Genomic DNA, 15,337 nt, shown 5'->3' on the forward strand with positions numbered 1-15,337 from the left:
TAAACTCTCCAAATCTCCAAATGCTACACAGATGTAAAAAGACACCGGTAACACATCCGGATTGATCTGCAGGACAGGATGCGGTGAGCAATAATTTACCCTTCAGTGCAGATGTTTTGTGGGAGATCAGCATGTACTGATTTCTCGCGGCTTCCACTGGAAAAGGCTCCACGGTGTGGTCTCTTCGTCTGTCTTAGACTGCCCCCTATAGACCTTTAATGGTATTCACAGCTTCACTTTTAATCTCAGTGGGTGACCGAGGCTGTCACAGGGGTGACCCGGCAAAACTGTCCTTTACTGACATCTGAGTTACTGCCTTTGCCTTAATATCTGATGATTTGAAATGTGTTATGTTCATATTTATGAGGAGTTCAAGCAGCATAGCTGGACAAACCCTTTTGCTTTTAACATATATTATTACAAAATTAACAATTAAATAACTTATTATAATGAAAATTAAGATTAGGCATGGAATGTATTTGGGTTGCACTGTGGCCTCACACCTCACATCATGGGCTCAGGTCCCACCCTTGACTCCATGTGTCCCCTTCCTGGCATAGGATCCAGGGTCATTGCCGTCCTGTTCCGAACAAGTAGTTATAGACAGTGGTTAACTGTTGTTCCTGTTTCTCTTCTCACTGACCACAAGGGGGTGCTCAAACCCCCCACAAAACCCTCCCGTCCACATTGAGTTTCCTTTTTGGCAGAAATATGCTAATCTAAATATAGATGACCAGTTTCTTTTTATTCCTTACACTACTCTTCTACCAAACCCAAAGAAAGTTTTCTTAGCACGGTTACATTCCAAGCTACTGTTTAACGCCCATTCAGAGGTCACTCTGGGACATTTAGTGGTTGGTCGTACGTACGGAGAACAGTCTCTACACTTTGGTTGCGTCTGATTTGCATAGGTTGCTCTGATGAATAATAACAGCTTTATTTCTTGCTCTTATTAGCTTCCATCCCGAATCAGTCGCAAAGGTCTTGCTAAATATTGCAGTGGCAACCATTTAAAGACACAATGCATTCAGTACCACAGAACAAAGTGAGTATCTCTTATCTTTTTCCATGACCATTGAGAACACAGATGTCAGAGCCCCAGGGGGGTTGGGGGGTGGGGGTTGGGGGGAGGTCGCTGGCCAAACAGGAACAGGCTTCTCGTTCATTATGAGTCATGTCTGTATGGACAGCGTAAAACGGCTGGATATGGGACCTTGGCACACAGGCCCTGCCGCCGCCCAGGACCACCCTCCCCTTCCCATGACCTCATCACTTTGTCATTGGCAGGAAGATAGGAGAGCGGGAGTTGCCATGGCGACCAGAGGGGCCTTGCAGACTATCATCATGGCTCTTTCCAGATACATATGCAGCCTCAGATGCAGAAAGAGGACCCAGCACGGCTCTGGTCACCCGCTCATGGTCGCCTTTAACCACTTTTGGCCCCAGCTCTGGCTCACAGTGTCCACTGAGCCTTTTCCTGAGGCATCTTTAGTTGTTTAGAGGTTAAAGACCCTGAGACCTTGGAGAGAAACATCTGACCCTTTAACGACGGGACCCCTGAGCCCCAGGTCACCACGTCCGTAACGGCTGAGGAATGCTGTCAGAGTTGGTGGTCCTTACCTGCTTGTGGGCTGCTTGTGCTGACATAAACCCCTGATTTCAGTGCGTAGCGCCCCCTACAGCCAGCTCCCTTTCTTGTAGCTTTCAGGATATGGACCTTTTGTGTGGATTAACGCTACTTCATGTCTGGATCCATTAAGAGTATCACTGTCTCTGTGCCATCTTGAAAGAAGCCCTTAATTGACAGGCTGTCAGGCTGACCGTGACAGGGCCCCACATCCTGTTGTTCGTTTCCTGTTGTGGTTTTGATATAGACAGCATTTCCCCCCGATGCCCGGCTGTGAGTGGCTGGACACCCCCATGTATCGTGACCAGTGAGGCAGCCATCCAGCCACGTTCCTGCACGGGGTGGGGGTGATATGTGTTTGCCTTGTATTCTTGTACCCCCACCCTCTGAGGACCTGTCAGGAGCAATGGGCTGTGTTTGCCACTGTCCAGATCCCCAACACAAGTGCCCTTTGACCCCGATCGTCCTGCCTTAGGGGAGGGGTCATGTCAACAGCAGCATTGGGTCTGCATTGTGCTGCATGCTCTCCTTTGCCGCAGTCTTTTGGGTAACTGTAACCAGATAGCCGGAGAGGCGTGTGAGCGGCCGTCATTATCCAGCCCGAGGTTTGTGCTTCACGCTACGTGGGGCTTCAGGCAAGCTCAGCTGCTCTGTCCCATCCCCGGTGCCTCAGATGACAGGGGCTTCCCGCCTTTCATTACGTTTCAAATTGTCCAGCTTCTCAGGCACGTACATTACATATGTGGGCCTATGAAAATGGACAGTGTTTCTTTAAGAATACAGGGAGGGGGCAGGGGAGGAGTGTGTTTGGGTTCTCGACTCCCCCCCCCCTCTCGCTCTCTCTCCCTTTCAGATGAAGTTTCTTGTTCGTGTTGAGAGTTTGGTATTTCCTCTCAGATCACAGGTCCTACCGGCAAGTATAACGAGCTCCACGCAGAGCAGGACGCCGCTCGGAACACCCCTCTGCCTGCCCCCCGTGACCGGAGGAGCTCCTTTGCACTTTTCTTTGCACTCCTCTTTGCCCCTACGGGGAGCAGGAAAGCACTTCCAGCTGTGGGAGAGGGGAGGAGCCTTCTGACTCAGAGGCGCGGAGGAGGATCAGCCATGGGGTAGCGCCAGAGGTAGGAGGCGCAGGCGGGGAGCATGGCCGCCTACACCCTGAACCTGCGCGTCTTCTGGCCCCTGGCCGCCGCTGCCACACTCATCACGCTGCTGCTCCTCTATGCCTCCTCGCTTGGTGACCCCCCCTCTGCATCAGATGGCTGCCCCGGCTGGGCCCCGGGCGTCACCCCACTGGCTCTTGCTCTCTGCCTCGCCATCCTCCTCCTCCTCGCCGGCTGCCGCTCCTCGTGCCCCGGGCCGGCCCGTCCGAACCCCCCACCTGGTACCGGGGCACCGTCCAGAGCGGGCCCTGGCAGGAAGGAGCTGCTGGAGGACTTCTACGAGAGACATGTGCGCCTATCACCCCACGTCCTGGGCCACAGCAAGGCCCATGTGGCGGAGCTTGTGGGCGAGCTGGTGCGTGCTGGCCGCGCTCACGCCCCCCCCGAGGCCTCGTTGGCGCTACGTGGTGACTTTGTCCAGATTGGCAGCTCCTACGAGGAGCACAAGGTGGGCCGGCCCGACTGCTTCGACATCCTGGTGCCGCTGCGACTCCCACGGGGCCTGAAGCTGGAGCCACACTGCGGCGAGCCGCCCACGTCCGACCCGGCGCTGTGTGGCCTGGAGACGCCCCGCCGGTCTGAGTGGGCCAGGCGGCACCGGGCCTTCACTGACACCTTCCTGGTGGCAGAGCGGGTGGAAAACACGGCATATCGACTGGCGACAGGCGCAGTGCTGCGCTGGTTCTACAGTGCGGTGCAGCGCTGCCTGTCTGCTGTGCGCTACCGCTTTGACCAGCGCTGCGTGCTGGGTTTGGCGCTGCAGGACGACCGCGTGCTCCTGCGCCTCACGCCACGCTCCGACTACGTCTGCTGCCACATCTCCATGTCCGTGCGGCTAATCCCCGCCCTGCCGGCCGGAGACGGCGCCTACTGGGTGGCGGCCTCGATGTGTGCCGGCACCCCCCTATGGACAGCCTACCTGCCGCGGCAGGAGCAGAGGTTGCTGGGGTGGCTAAAAGGCCGACTGCCCCCCGCATCCTGCCACCTGAAGTGCCTGCAGATGGCGAAGGCCGTGAGGGACCTGGGCGGCCAGGTGCTGGGCAGCCGTGATGGCGATGACTGGCGGCTTATCCTCTCCTCTTATTCGCTGAAGATGGCATGGCTCCGTCTGCTGCTAACCACGTCCCCTGAGGCCTGGGAGGAGAGCCGTCTGGTAGAGCGACTAGAGGACCTTCTACGGTGCGTGCGGGATGGGCTCCAGCGCCGCAGCCTGGCTCACCTCTTCCTGGGGGGTGATGCCATACTGCTGCCCGACTTCCTGTCTGCGCCCCGGCCTGTAAAAGGCACGGCCCCCTCCGACTTGTGGGCACGGTTCAGTCCCGCCACCTTGGACCTAGTATCTGCCCGGCTGACCTACTCCTGGACAAATCTACACCGCCTTATTCGACTGGGCCGCCCCCAGCGGACCAGCAGTGGCAGGGGGGTCCCCTGCAAGCATGTAGATTCTGAGTGACCCGGGACGGGCAGTGGATGTACAGGGTGAAGGCCTTCACAAGCCATCTGAAGAAGACACAAATAACTAACCTCCAGTGAAAACCCACAGGTACTGGTACTGGTACTAGAGCTTCTGGCTCAACTGACTGTAACAGGGCCCATATCATGGTACAAAAAAGTGGTTTCTGTCATCCAAGGGCTAATACAATAATGCTTGTAAGGTGTTAAGAGCTTTAAAACTTAAATAATTTATTTAAACCAAAGGGATCTCATGGTATAGAAGCTGTAACCATGTGTTCGTCTATGTTTCCCACTCCGTGAATCATTCCAGGGTCCAAAGCTGATATGTGGGGGTTTTTTTGTACTTGAAGGGGGAACTGAGCTGTGGAACTTTCCGGCATCCTGGTCCGATAGCAGTATTCCCGTGACGGGAGATTTTTGGATGCAGGGGGAGTAAAGACTGAAGGGGGGAGGGGGATGTTATCTGAAGGCAGCACGGATGGGTGGCACTTCTCGTGGGAGCCGAACGCAGCCGCAGCGCGGCCACATGTCACGGTACAGGAAGGCAACCAGAAGAGTGCTGAGGAGGGGCCGGGGTGGTGGGAGGGAGGCCGTGACGGTGAGTCTGCCCGCCGTGTGATGTGGGGCAGGAGCGCGATGAGTCAGGGTGCGTAAGCGGGGTGCTGTTTCCCAGCACGTGGGTCTGCTGTCGTTTAGGACAGAATGTGGGGCAACCTGGGATGTCTGAGTAAACATACGAACATTGTGTCTTAGGCTGAGGTCACATGACCCGAGGACACAATTCCCATGAATCACTTTGGCGTGGCCACTTGCAGAATATAAACCGTTTTATTGCTTCAGTTCGACTGAATTCATTCCGTGAATATGTTCTGTAAATCGGCCTGACTTGCACTCTATGTGCAAACTCATGTATCCCCCATCCCCAGGAAGGACCTCCAGGGTACATCGCCATGGAGACAGAAAGGGGCGGCGATCTTGTTGACTTTTTTTGTATGAGGGTACCAGCGGAAAACCTCCATTCAGCTGTTGCTGCTTTTAGGAACGTACCAATCACTTGAGCAGGGGTCCAGACCCGTTCAGTCCCATTATGCAAGCCGCAGTTTACCAATGTCAGCGACCTGTACTGCACCCGCCATTTCTGGTCCGTCTATTTTAGGACAGCCGCTTCACTGCAAGCAGCCCGTTGACATGCAGTCATGCTGCTTGCTTCAGCTACCCGTTGCTTACCTGAGGCAAATTCCCACTGGCTCCACCAGACCAACCGGGGATAATGGTAAATAAGATGCTTAGATTAGCAGCATGTCTTTACTTTGTCCTGATACGGTTTCCCCCAGGTACCTTGGAGAAAAGACAGGACCCATTTCAGCAATTAGGGTTAGTGGGGTCTTAGGCTGTTCATCCAGGGGGTAGTGGCTTGTGGCTCAGCGCAGGGAGCTGGAGGGGGGGGGTCTGACTCTATCTAATCTCCTGAGAAAGTGCGGGTACAGGACTGAGCTGTCTGCCTATGAAGAATATGCTGATTACTGGGGTCACAGATAAACTTCAACTGGCCAGCAAATAATTCCCAGAATCCCATGCAGCTACGGGGATTCCTCAAAGCCCTGACTGTTTACACTCCCCCTCCTCCCTTCACTTCTCTCATTTTCATGACAAATGTAGTCACCTTGCTCTGATATCCTCGCTCTGCTCAGACTCTGGAGAATGAATAAGATGTCTGGGTGCAGTTATGCATGTTCGAGAAATCGTCAAACAGTGTTACACAGTGAAACAGGAAGCTGTCGAAATCGCCATGGGGCTGGCAGCGTAGAAAGCAGGAAGTGGAGGGACGAAACAGGAACGTGCGAGACAAGCAAGGCCCTGTCCCTTCCGGAATCTTCCTCACCTTCCTCATGTTCCTCTGCAAGGCTTCACTCTCCCCCCCCCTCCCCAGCAGCCGGGGTTGGCACTATTATTTATTAATGTTAGTGTTTTTTTTTTGAACAAAAAAAAAACGACTGGTGCAATGATACTTTTAACAAAGCATTCACTCAAAACAGGAACTGTGCATCAAGTGATGTGTCTGTTTCTAATTTTTAGATTAAGATCGGAAATCAGTGTTATTGTTTTGTTTTAAGCACTTAATGGTATTTTTGTGCCTACGGGGATAACGTTTGGCTGGATTTTTTGACCTTGTAAATAAAGCATTTCACACTGAATACGATTATCTGTCTTTTGTCTTCCGGCTGGGGGTGTATTTTGAGGAACAGGCAAGTCTATGCTGAGGTGTTGCGTGTGCACAGGGCTCCCTGAGCGTGTATGTACGTGATGCCCATCACAGTTACCGAGGGATGGGGGAGGGGACGTGACTGTCAAAGATAAACTAACCCCGTCTTAGGTAATTACTGCTAATTACTGCCCCTTGGTGCAGCCTGTGATTTACAGATGTTCAGCCACGACAACCCAGGCTGTTATTAAATCTTGCAGTGTCTTGCCAGATTTAAGGAGGTATTTGGCGGGGGGGGGGGGGGGGGGGCTGGGGAGCTCATAACATGGGAGACATCTCACCTCTCACCAAGCAGGCCAAGCCCAGGTGTGCGGGTTTGATTGTGTAACCAGGTACTGTGTGAGGTCACCACTGATATGTCATGTGACTGGAGAGGAGCTACATCAGGCATCTATGTTCTACCTGCCCCCCCGGTCAGGGTTGCAGTCAATGAAGCTGGACGATACTCAGTAAAAATGTCACAAAAAACTACCTACTGCACTACCTACTGCCACCTACTGTCTTATTCCGCCCCTGTGCTGTGTGCAGTCGTGTAAAAGGGTGAAGATGACCAAAAATGGTACAATATATATTTCCAGCACCAGGGGTCACTCTAAGCATATTCCTGCAGCTTGTTCCTTTTGTTAATTGACTCTAAATGCGATGTTGCTGTTTTTCCTGATACCTGCCAACCTGCAACCTGTGAGAAAAACATGATTTCCGATTATATTAGCAATCTGAAGTGTCACAAGAAGTCAAACACCCATTATATGATTACAAAATACAGGAAAAGAGGAAGTGATCTTAGCAGCGTGCTAGGAAAAAGGTTGCAATGATTTACCAGTGAAGACTGAGTGGACTCATGTGAGGTACTTCTTCTGTTGTGCCAATGCTGTCTCGCAGGAGGTCCAGCACCCGGCCATAAACAGTCAGAGGGCGGAGCTTCCCACAGCACTTGGACCAATCGATGGCCGCTCTGTTGTCCTCTCTCCAAGTCCCCACAAACACAAATTGGCTTCACTCTCAGCAGCCTGGAACACACCTGTGTGTTGGCCCAGAATCCCCCAGGGTCACCTGCTGTACGGAGAAGTCCACATTTTCACAAGCTGTCACATATCTGTGTGTTTTCGCCTCCTTTGCTCTCATGTGTCTGATTGTTCGCTTACTTGTTTGTTTGCTTACTTGTTTGTTTGCTTACTTGTTTGTTTGCTTACTTGTTTGTTCGCTTACTTGTTTATTTGCTTACTTGTTTGTTTGCTTACTTGTTTGTTCGCTTACTTGTTTATTTGCTTACTTGTTTGTTTGCTTACTTGTTTGTTTGCCTACTAATTTCGCCTGCAATTTTCATTGACACAACCTTTACACAGCTGTAAGATCTAATGTGCGTCTTTGCAGTATGTTGGGAACAGGAACCTCAAAAACATCTCTCTCCCCCCGCCCCAGCCAGCTGCACCTCCACTGCTAACGATTTTTTGTCCTATAAACATTTACGAAATGTTACAATCAAGATATGGACATTCCCTGCCAACTCTGAGAAGACCTTCATGTAACGTTGGTTGAAGTTCTGGGAACGTTCCCTGGTAGCTCCGGGTTCCTGCCAAGCGACCCAAGCAGCCACCACGTGGACATCACTATAGGAACCTAATCCTAAACCAGCACTTACCATGGGTTAGTTATTGTGATTGCCTCTTTATTTACCTGGATAATTTACTGCAGTAATTCAGCACCTTACTCTATCTTACTCTGGTCCATTACCTTGCGCACAATACTCACTGGGGCTTTATTTATGTTAAAAACTTGCTTTAAAAATTAAGGCCAGTCATGGTCTATCTCTCCATCTCCCATAACGTTTGTGTAATACATGGAAATATCTTGAAATGGATAAATCAACATCTAACACATGACAAATGCTGTCTATAGCAATGTTTTGCATGTTTGATAGATGGAGATGTACTCAGGCAGCCGATGACATCATTACAGTATCTCGTGTGTTTACTGCTAGAAGTGAACGGTTCTCATTGGCTACGGGAAAGTGCTGCCCTGTTTTTCAGCCGCGTGTCTCTGCTGCGTGTCCCGTTGGGTCCTGCTCTGCTGTTTCTCCAGCCATGATCTCACCGAATCCGTCACCACGCCCGTCATTTACACGGACGCAGACCACGCAGAAGCATTCCTATTTCGGACCAGCGGGTTTCCTATGGCGTGTCTCTCCCGAGGGTCACTCTGGGACAGCTCACAGGAACGCCAGGAAAAAGAGCTTTCTTCGGAGATGACATCATGCTCTTTGTAAGTCCATTTCAATTGGCCGTTCCTCATCCATTTCAACAGTCTTGCCAGCCTTCTCAAGGTCGGTCAGCCTACCACTCGTTATTCCAGCGGCATTTTTGGGAACTGATTCCTGAGGCCGGGTGACGGGGACAAGTCTGTCTTTTTCCGGCATGCTAAAGGTGTCATTAGGGTTAGCATTAGCCTAATTGTTAGCGGCGGGCCGGTTCCTGTGAAATTTGACGTTATCTGCACCTGCATGCGAGGAAATGGACGAATGAAACCCCGATGACTGATCGATGAGGGTGGTGATCTCTTTAGCACCCTCAAACCTGCAATTAAACCCATGAACTGTCCTACTAACCTTTACATTTCATAGCTCCCCTGAAATGGCATTTTATTTGGTGAGCTGGAGGATCTGGTAAGATCTCAAGCCACAATATTCAGCTAAGATGGCACCAAATGTATTGTGGCTTCATTTAAGCAGAGAGGTCATCAGACTTGATGAAAACATACTGTTTGTGGGTGTTTCTTCTCTAGCACCCACTGACTCGTGTCTTTGTCCTGCTGTCCACACTGTCCAATGTTCCACTCTCTCTCTTCGGAGTTTTTGCTTGTGCTGGGATTGGAACTGTTGCCAGCCCGTCAGTCCGGGGGTCAAAGTCTTAGGCCTCTTCTTTGAAGCCATGGAGAGTCTTTACTCCAGTCTTGGAGAGCTCAGATCCAGGCATCTTTCCAGGCTTCCGGTTTATGGTGCATTTAGATTCACCGGTTTGTGGTGGGGGGGCATCAGTCATATCTTGCAGGCAGAGAAATTTAATCAGCCTGTAAGTGTCTCCAGGAGGCAGGAGCCAACAACGTTCAATCAGCATACAGGTGTCTCCAGGAGGGAGGAGCCAAGGGTGTTCAATTAGTATGCAGGGCTCTCTAGGAGGGAGGAGCCAACAATGTTCAATCAGCATGCAGGGCTCTCTAGAGGGAGGAGCCAACAACGTTCAATCAGCATGCAGGGCTCTCCAGGAGGGAGGAGCCAAGGGTGTTCAATCAGCATGCAAGGCTCTCTAGGAGGGAGGAGCCAACAACGTTCAATCAGCATGCAGGCTTCTCCAGGAGGGAGGAGCCAAGGGCGTTCAATCAGCATGCAGGCTTCTCTAGGAGGGAGGAGCCAAGCAACTGACTATGTTAATTTAACACTGAAAGAAGAGTCCCGCAGGTCGTAAAGACTGACAATGCTGGATTAGGATCATCAAACCCCAATTCTACATGGCCTGGTCACAGTAAAATGTCTGACTGATTTATTCCATGACGGTGATTTCAGTGTCATCAGTGTTAGACATAAAAAAAAAGTTACAAAAAAAAGGTTTGTCAGAGAAATAATCAATGACTTATTTTGGAAAGAAAGTTCTGTGTATGAATGAAGTGAAACATCTGTTCAGCATTAAGCGATTCGGTTTTGTAACAAGTGCTGTCCTCAGTCACGGCAGTCTGACCCATGCCGACTCTGGGGGGGTTTAGGTTGTTATCCATTTCCCGAAGACCCCAGAGTTACATCATTACCCTGAGGGAGCGGATTCCCTCACCAGAGGAGGTTTTTAATACAAAGCAAAGACAAAGGTTATAGTTCCTATGAGCACTCCTGAGTGTTGGATTAAAAGACAGGCAGCACAGCATTCTGGGTAGGACAGGCAAAGATGCCACCCCGGGATGTCCTCACACTGAGGCCGTTCTTTGCCAATCCAGTAATTTCAAAAGGTTACTGGTTAAAACATACAGCTTTTCTTCAGTTATTCTGCAGCTCCATTTGGAACCCAACTCTATACAAGCATTAGAACAGTAAAGCCATTTATTAAGCACTGTCTCTTTAACCTCAGCATCTTGTTGTTCTACTTATATATTGTTGAATATTGTAGGTATACTGTGTATTGTATGTTTATAGATATTGTCACGATCAGTTACTGTCCTGGCCCGGTCCATGTGTCATTTCCCTGTTTGGCCAGTGGGTGTCGCTGGTCATCCCGTCTCCCATTATTTCCCAGGCTTGTTTTGTTCCTAATGTGGTGTCCTGTTTCCATGGCTGAGCATGTGGCTATGAGAGAGACATCCCTACTGTCTGGGGGTGGAGGCCAACCTCAACTATTCATAATTTAACATTTGTTTTTTGTTGTATACCCCTGATATTTGAATATATATATATATATATATATATATATATATATATATATATATAGGAAGTTATGTTGGTGTATTTTTGTTGGTTCCTTGTTATCTCCTGCTTGTAATTAAGTTCTGTACACATGTCTTTCGTAATGTTTGTGTCCGTAATGATTCTTCATTATGCTCCCCTGTGTCTTGTTAGTTGTGGTCCTTAGTGTTCTGTAATAGCCCACACTTGTTCCTTGTTAAAGCCCTTGTTATGTGTATATAGACCGTCTTGCCAAAAAAGAGTCACACACTTCAATATTTCGTCGGACCGCCTTTTGCTTTGATTACGGTGCACATTCAATGCATTGTTTCCACCTGCTTATGCAACATCTCAACATTTTTTTTTTTAAATCCAGATTGGCATTCATTTCCCATGAAGATTCTGTATTGATGATTGGTGAGTTGAACCGCGCCGTAGATCCTTCTTCAGCGCACCTCAAAGACTTTCCGGGGTTAAGGTCAAGACTCTGTAGTGGCCAGTTCATGTGTGAAAATGATTCCTCATGCTCCCTGAACAACTCCTTGACAATTCGAGCCTGATCGATCTTGACATTATCGTGCTGGAATATGCCCATGACATTAGGAAAGAAGAAAATCCATTGATGGGGGTAACCTGGCCGTCCTGTAGATTCAGGTACTCAGCTGACGTCGCTCTATTACTGCGCAATAAATAATGATCCAGTCATTGGTTCTTAAGTACTTCCTGATTTAAATTCAAACGGTGACTTCTTTTTGGGCCAGGCAGTGTATGTACCTACCCTTGCCCTGTGTCCTTAGTTGGTCATTGCGTGGTTGTTCCCGCGGTTGTTGAGTGTGTTTGGTCTGGCAGTTTCCCTGCATTTTCAGATCCTGCTTGCAGTTAGGCTTTTCTTGAGTTTCGCTTACCTGGTTAGTTCTTATTTTTACCTTGTCTTGGTTTCATCCCTTGTGATCCTTTTGTTTCGGGTCTCTTTTTGAGTTTTGCCTGTTGATAAAACCCCTTTGTTCAGTCGCTACTTGGATCGTCCCTCCTTCGCCACGTTCCACTGTAACGACTGTAAGTTTCCAAGGATGCATGCATTTCATGATACTTCATTATACAAATGACAAAGCTTCTGAATCTGTGTGTGTGTGTGTGTGTGTGTGTGTGTGTGTGTGTGTGTGTGTGTGTGAATTATGTGTACATTACACTGTGGGGACCAAAAGATCTGTGAATGCAATCAAAAAACAAAAAATTTACGTATGTTGTTTGGTTACTTATGGTTAAGGTTAGGGCTGGGTAGGGGATTGATCGTCATGTTGGAATTTCTCCATAGAAATGAATGGAGAGTCCCCACAAAGATATAATTACAAACCTGTGTGTGTGTGTGTGTGTGTGTGTGTGTGTGTGTGTGCGTGTATTTAAGGGGTGGGGGGGAGGCTCATCTTCAAGCCATATGTTTTCTCTAGGTGTGCAGCTTTGGAATCCTGGCTCTTCACAGCTGGACGTGATGTTTAATAAGCTCTTGGTCCTCAGCTCCAGAAAGGTCACAGCCCTCCCCCAGATGACAGCTCCCACCCGCTGGAGGGGACAGCGACAGCGTGGAGGCCCTGGTGAAGGCGGAGAAGGTGCTGCTCTGGGTCACTGTGTCATCCCGGCCTGCGACCCCCTCGCTGCTGCTGGCCACCGGAACCCAGTCCACACCGCCCTACACCAGGACATCAGAACCTACTCTGTGGCTTTGTTAAGACTCTGAACTTATCGTAGTTCAGCACCCAGATGAAACATAACAATTCCATGAAGTCAAGTAAGGCAGGACCAGACATGACTCTCAGGAGATGTCGAGATATGCCGAATTGCATGGAGGAATCTCGAAATGTGGCAGGAACTGAGATCCAGAAGGTGCTAGAGCCCGAGCCGTCGCTGGACATCCCGCAAACTGACCTGTGCCAGGACTCACACTGAGTGGAGCGCCCTCTGCTGTCCCGACATGGCATCTGCAACGTCTGGCTGGAGATGGAACCTGATGGAGCTATTTTGCCAGAAGGTCACCCTGAATCCGATGTATAACAAGTCCTTTAGCTTCCAAGTTCCACAGACCAGCCACCACCCCACCAGCTTGCCCTCTGCACTCAACATGCTACACCTGTCCTCCTTGGGGGTGTAGTTTGGCTGGGGGGACAGCAGGGGCAGTGTGGAGTTTGCTCACTGGCCTGTAAGAGTATGTCTCCATGCTGTGGGGGAGGCCTGTGTTTTCATAACAGCTTAAGCCGTCATAGCGAATCTGCACCCAGACAGCATGGCTGCCCTCCCCGCTGACACGATCTTAATCGCATTGACTCCCTTTCTCAGCATCTGGCCCTCATGGATTTGATTTGAATGCCAGGCACATTTAGTCGATTAGCGGTGCTGCCAGTCACTGCCAAGGCCTCCTCAGGTGCCAGGAAGAGGCTCACGTTGACATCCGCGCTGCTGGATATGACGCTGGGGGGCCCTGGCCTCCTGCAGACAGGCTGGCTGGCGAGCAGCATGGGGAACAAGCAAGGATTTGGCTTTTCCATCCTAAGATGCCAAGGTTTGGATCAGTTCTGTAGATTCAGTTATGGGCAGTGCCTGTAAGTAGCATGAAAAGTGTAGAATTTGCTTCTTGCTCATATGACGAGTTCTCTTCAAAGTCTGCGGCACAGGGATGCTGGATCTCCAGGTGAGAGCCTGTAGACAGAGCTCAGGTTTAGGGATGGCTATGAAAGCCATCAGTTAGGTAAAACATCTGAATGCATTCAGCTAAAGAATAAGAATAAATGTCCCTCCAAAGTGGACTGAGGACCTAGGGACTGTGTTGTGGAGTTGGATTTCTTACTTAGCCAGATAACTCATTGGATTTAAGGTAGACTGGGGTAAATGTAAGTAAACAAAGATAAAGTTTGTTTAAACTGGGGTACCTTACATCTGACAAGTTATCCTACTAAGTTAGAAATCTATTTTAAGCAGGTGCCTGGCCTGTTTCAGAGCTGGATCCTCATATGACCATAGTCACCGGTGGTGATTACCACCATTCAAACCATGCTATAGCATGGGGCCACCAACGCCCCCTGTTGACTACAATCAGACACTACACTAAATATTAAATAAGCATATTCCTTACTAAGGAGATGCTGAAGCAACATGTTCTGCTAACCAGCTATTTACCATCTTCTGACTCTGCTCACTAGCTATTTAATTTATGAGACATCTGGACGGGGGGGAGTACCTATAAAGCCCCCCCATGGCCATAAGGTCAAACCTGTGCAGACAGCAAGCTGAGAGGCCCAAGGGTCCTAGTCCGGGCCCCCCGCCTGTTACGCGGCCAAACCGCCATCCAGCTGGACGCTATCGAGCTGATGTTCAGCAGAGCGGTTGCAATTACGGAAAGTGAGAGGCCAGCTGTCCCCCTCGTCCATCTGATCTGTGACTGTTTACACCTGACTCTGCTTACCCTGTGCTAGCAATGTAAGTAAGTTCCCCAGGGAGGGATGAGGAAGTGACTGTCTTGGAACGTAAAGATTAATTGCATTAATGTTTGCCTGTTTGCATATTTCATAACTAAGTGCTTGCAGACGATCCTGCCTGGAAACATAACACATCGTTCCAAGTCGCGCCCAGGCTTTTCTGGTCCTCTGCAAGTCATTTCGAGTGACGTATGTAAAAATCTCGATCTGGGATGCCCATTCCGAGCAGCCTCGGGATATTGGTGTGCTTGGATCAAATCCACACAATCACTCTTATTTATTTATTTTCTTTTAAAAGAGCAGGCAGCATTTTTTAAAAAAAAAAAAGGCACAAAAAGGTGGTGATAAGGGGATGAGGGGCAGTGAGGTGTTAGGTCTTGAACAGGTGTTACCCAGTCACCCAGGTTAGCAGGAGGAGAGAAAAACGAAACGCATCAATCTACCACCAGGGGTGAGAGACATAATTAATTAACCGGCCAATATTCGTCACCTAACTACCATACCTGGACCCGCCACCTTGTATTCATAACTCTTCTTTGAATCTGTCTTTCCATCTCACCCACTCTACAAGCGTGGTGTGCAAAGCTACATTGTGATTGGTCAGTTCTCTACAGGACGGCCCACTGGCATTGGCTGCTGGGGTCCCTGAGGACACCTGTGAAATAGTGGCAAGTCTCCACTTGTTGGAGTGTGACCATGTCTCATTGGCCCCCCCCCGAGGTCACATGACGGACAAAAGCATGCAGGTCCCGGTAATGTAGTGGGAAGTGACTGGGTGGTTGATATGTCAGTTGATGTCTACAGTCAATATTTCACATTTGTTGTGGTAATATCTGAAAATTTTATTTTGTAAGATTGGTTCTTCCTCAGGTTTCCATTCGATGGCAGTAGCGAGTAGAAGAGATTTTCATTCCAGTGAGGGACCGTAGCTAATGTTTA

The 15,337-nt window shown here is 49.6% G+C and overlaps 1 protein-coding gene across 1 annotated transcript; it reads left to right on the forward strand.

Annotated features, from left to right (window-relative positions):
• The first annotated feature begins 2,414 nt into the window (after positions 1-2,414).
• LOC125727683 (inositol 1,4,5-trisphosphate receptor-interacting protein-like 2) lies at positions 2,415-6,440 on the forward strand. Its single transcript, XM_049004561.1, has one exon. The coding sequence runs from the start codon at positions 2,771-2,773 to the stop codon at positions 4,241-4,243; it is 1,473 nt and encodes a 490-aa protein (XP_048860518.1). The 5' UTR covers positions 2,415-2,770; the 3' UTR covers positions 4,244-6,440.
• The last annotated feature ends 8,897 nt before the right edge of the window (positions 6,441-15,337 follow it).

Source organism: Brienomyrus brachyistius, unplaced genomic scaffold, assembly GCF_023856365.1.
Source record: "Brienomyrus brachyistius isolate T26 unplaced genomic scaffold, BBRACH_0.4 scaffold110, whole genome shotgun sequence".
In the NCBI taxonomy this organism is placed as follows: domain Eukaryota; kingdom Metazoa; phylum Chordata; class Actinopteri; order Osteoglossiformes; family Mormyridae; genus Brienomyrus; species Brienomyrus brachyistius.

Bases quoted from the DNA above. Each gene is read 5' to 3' on its own strand.
- LOC125727683 (XM_049004561.1), top strand. From the start codon at position 2,771: ATGGCCGCCTACACCCTGAACCTGCGCGTCTTCTGGCCCCTGGCCGCC.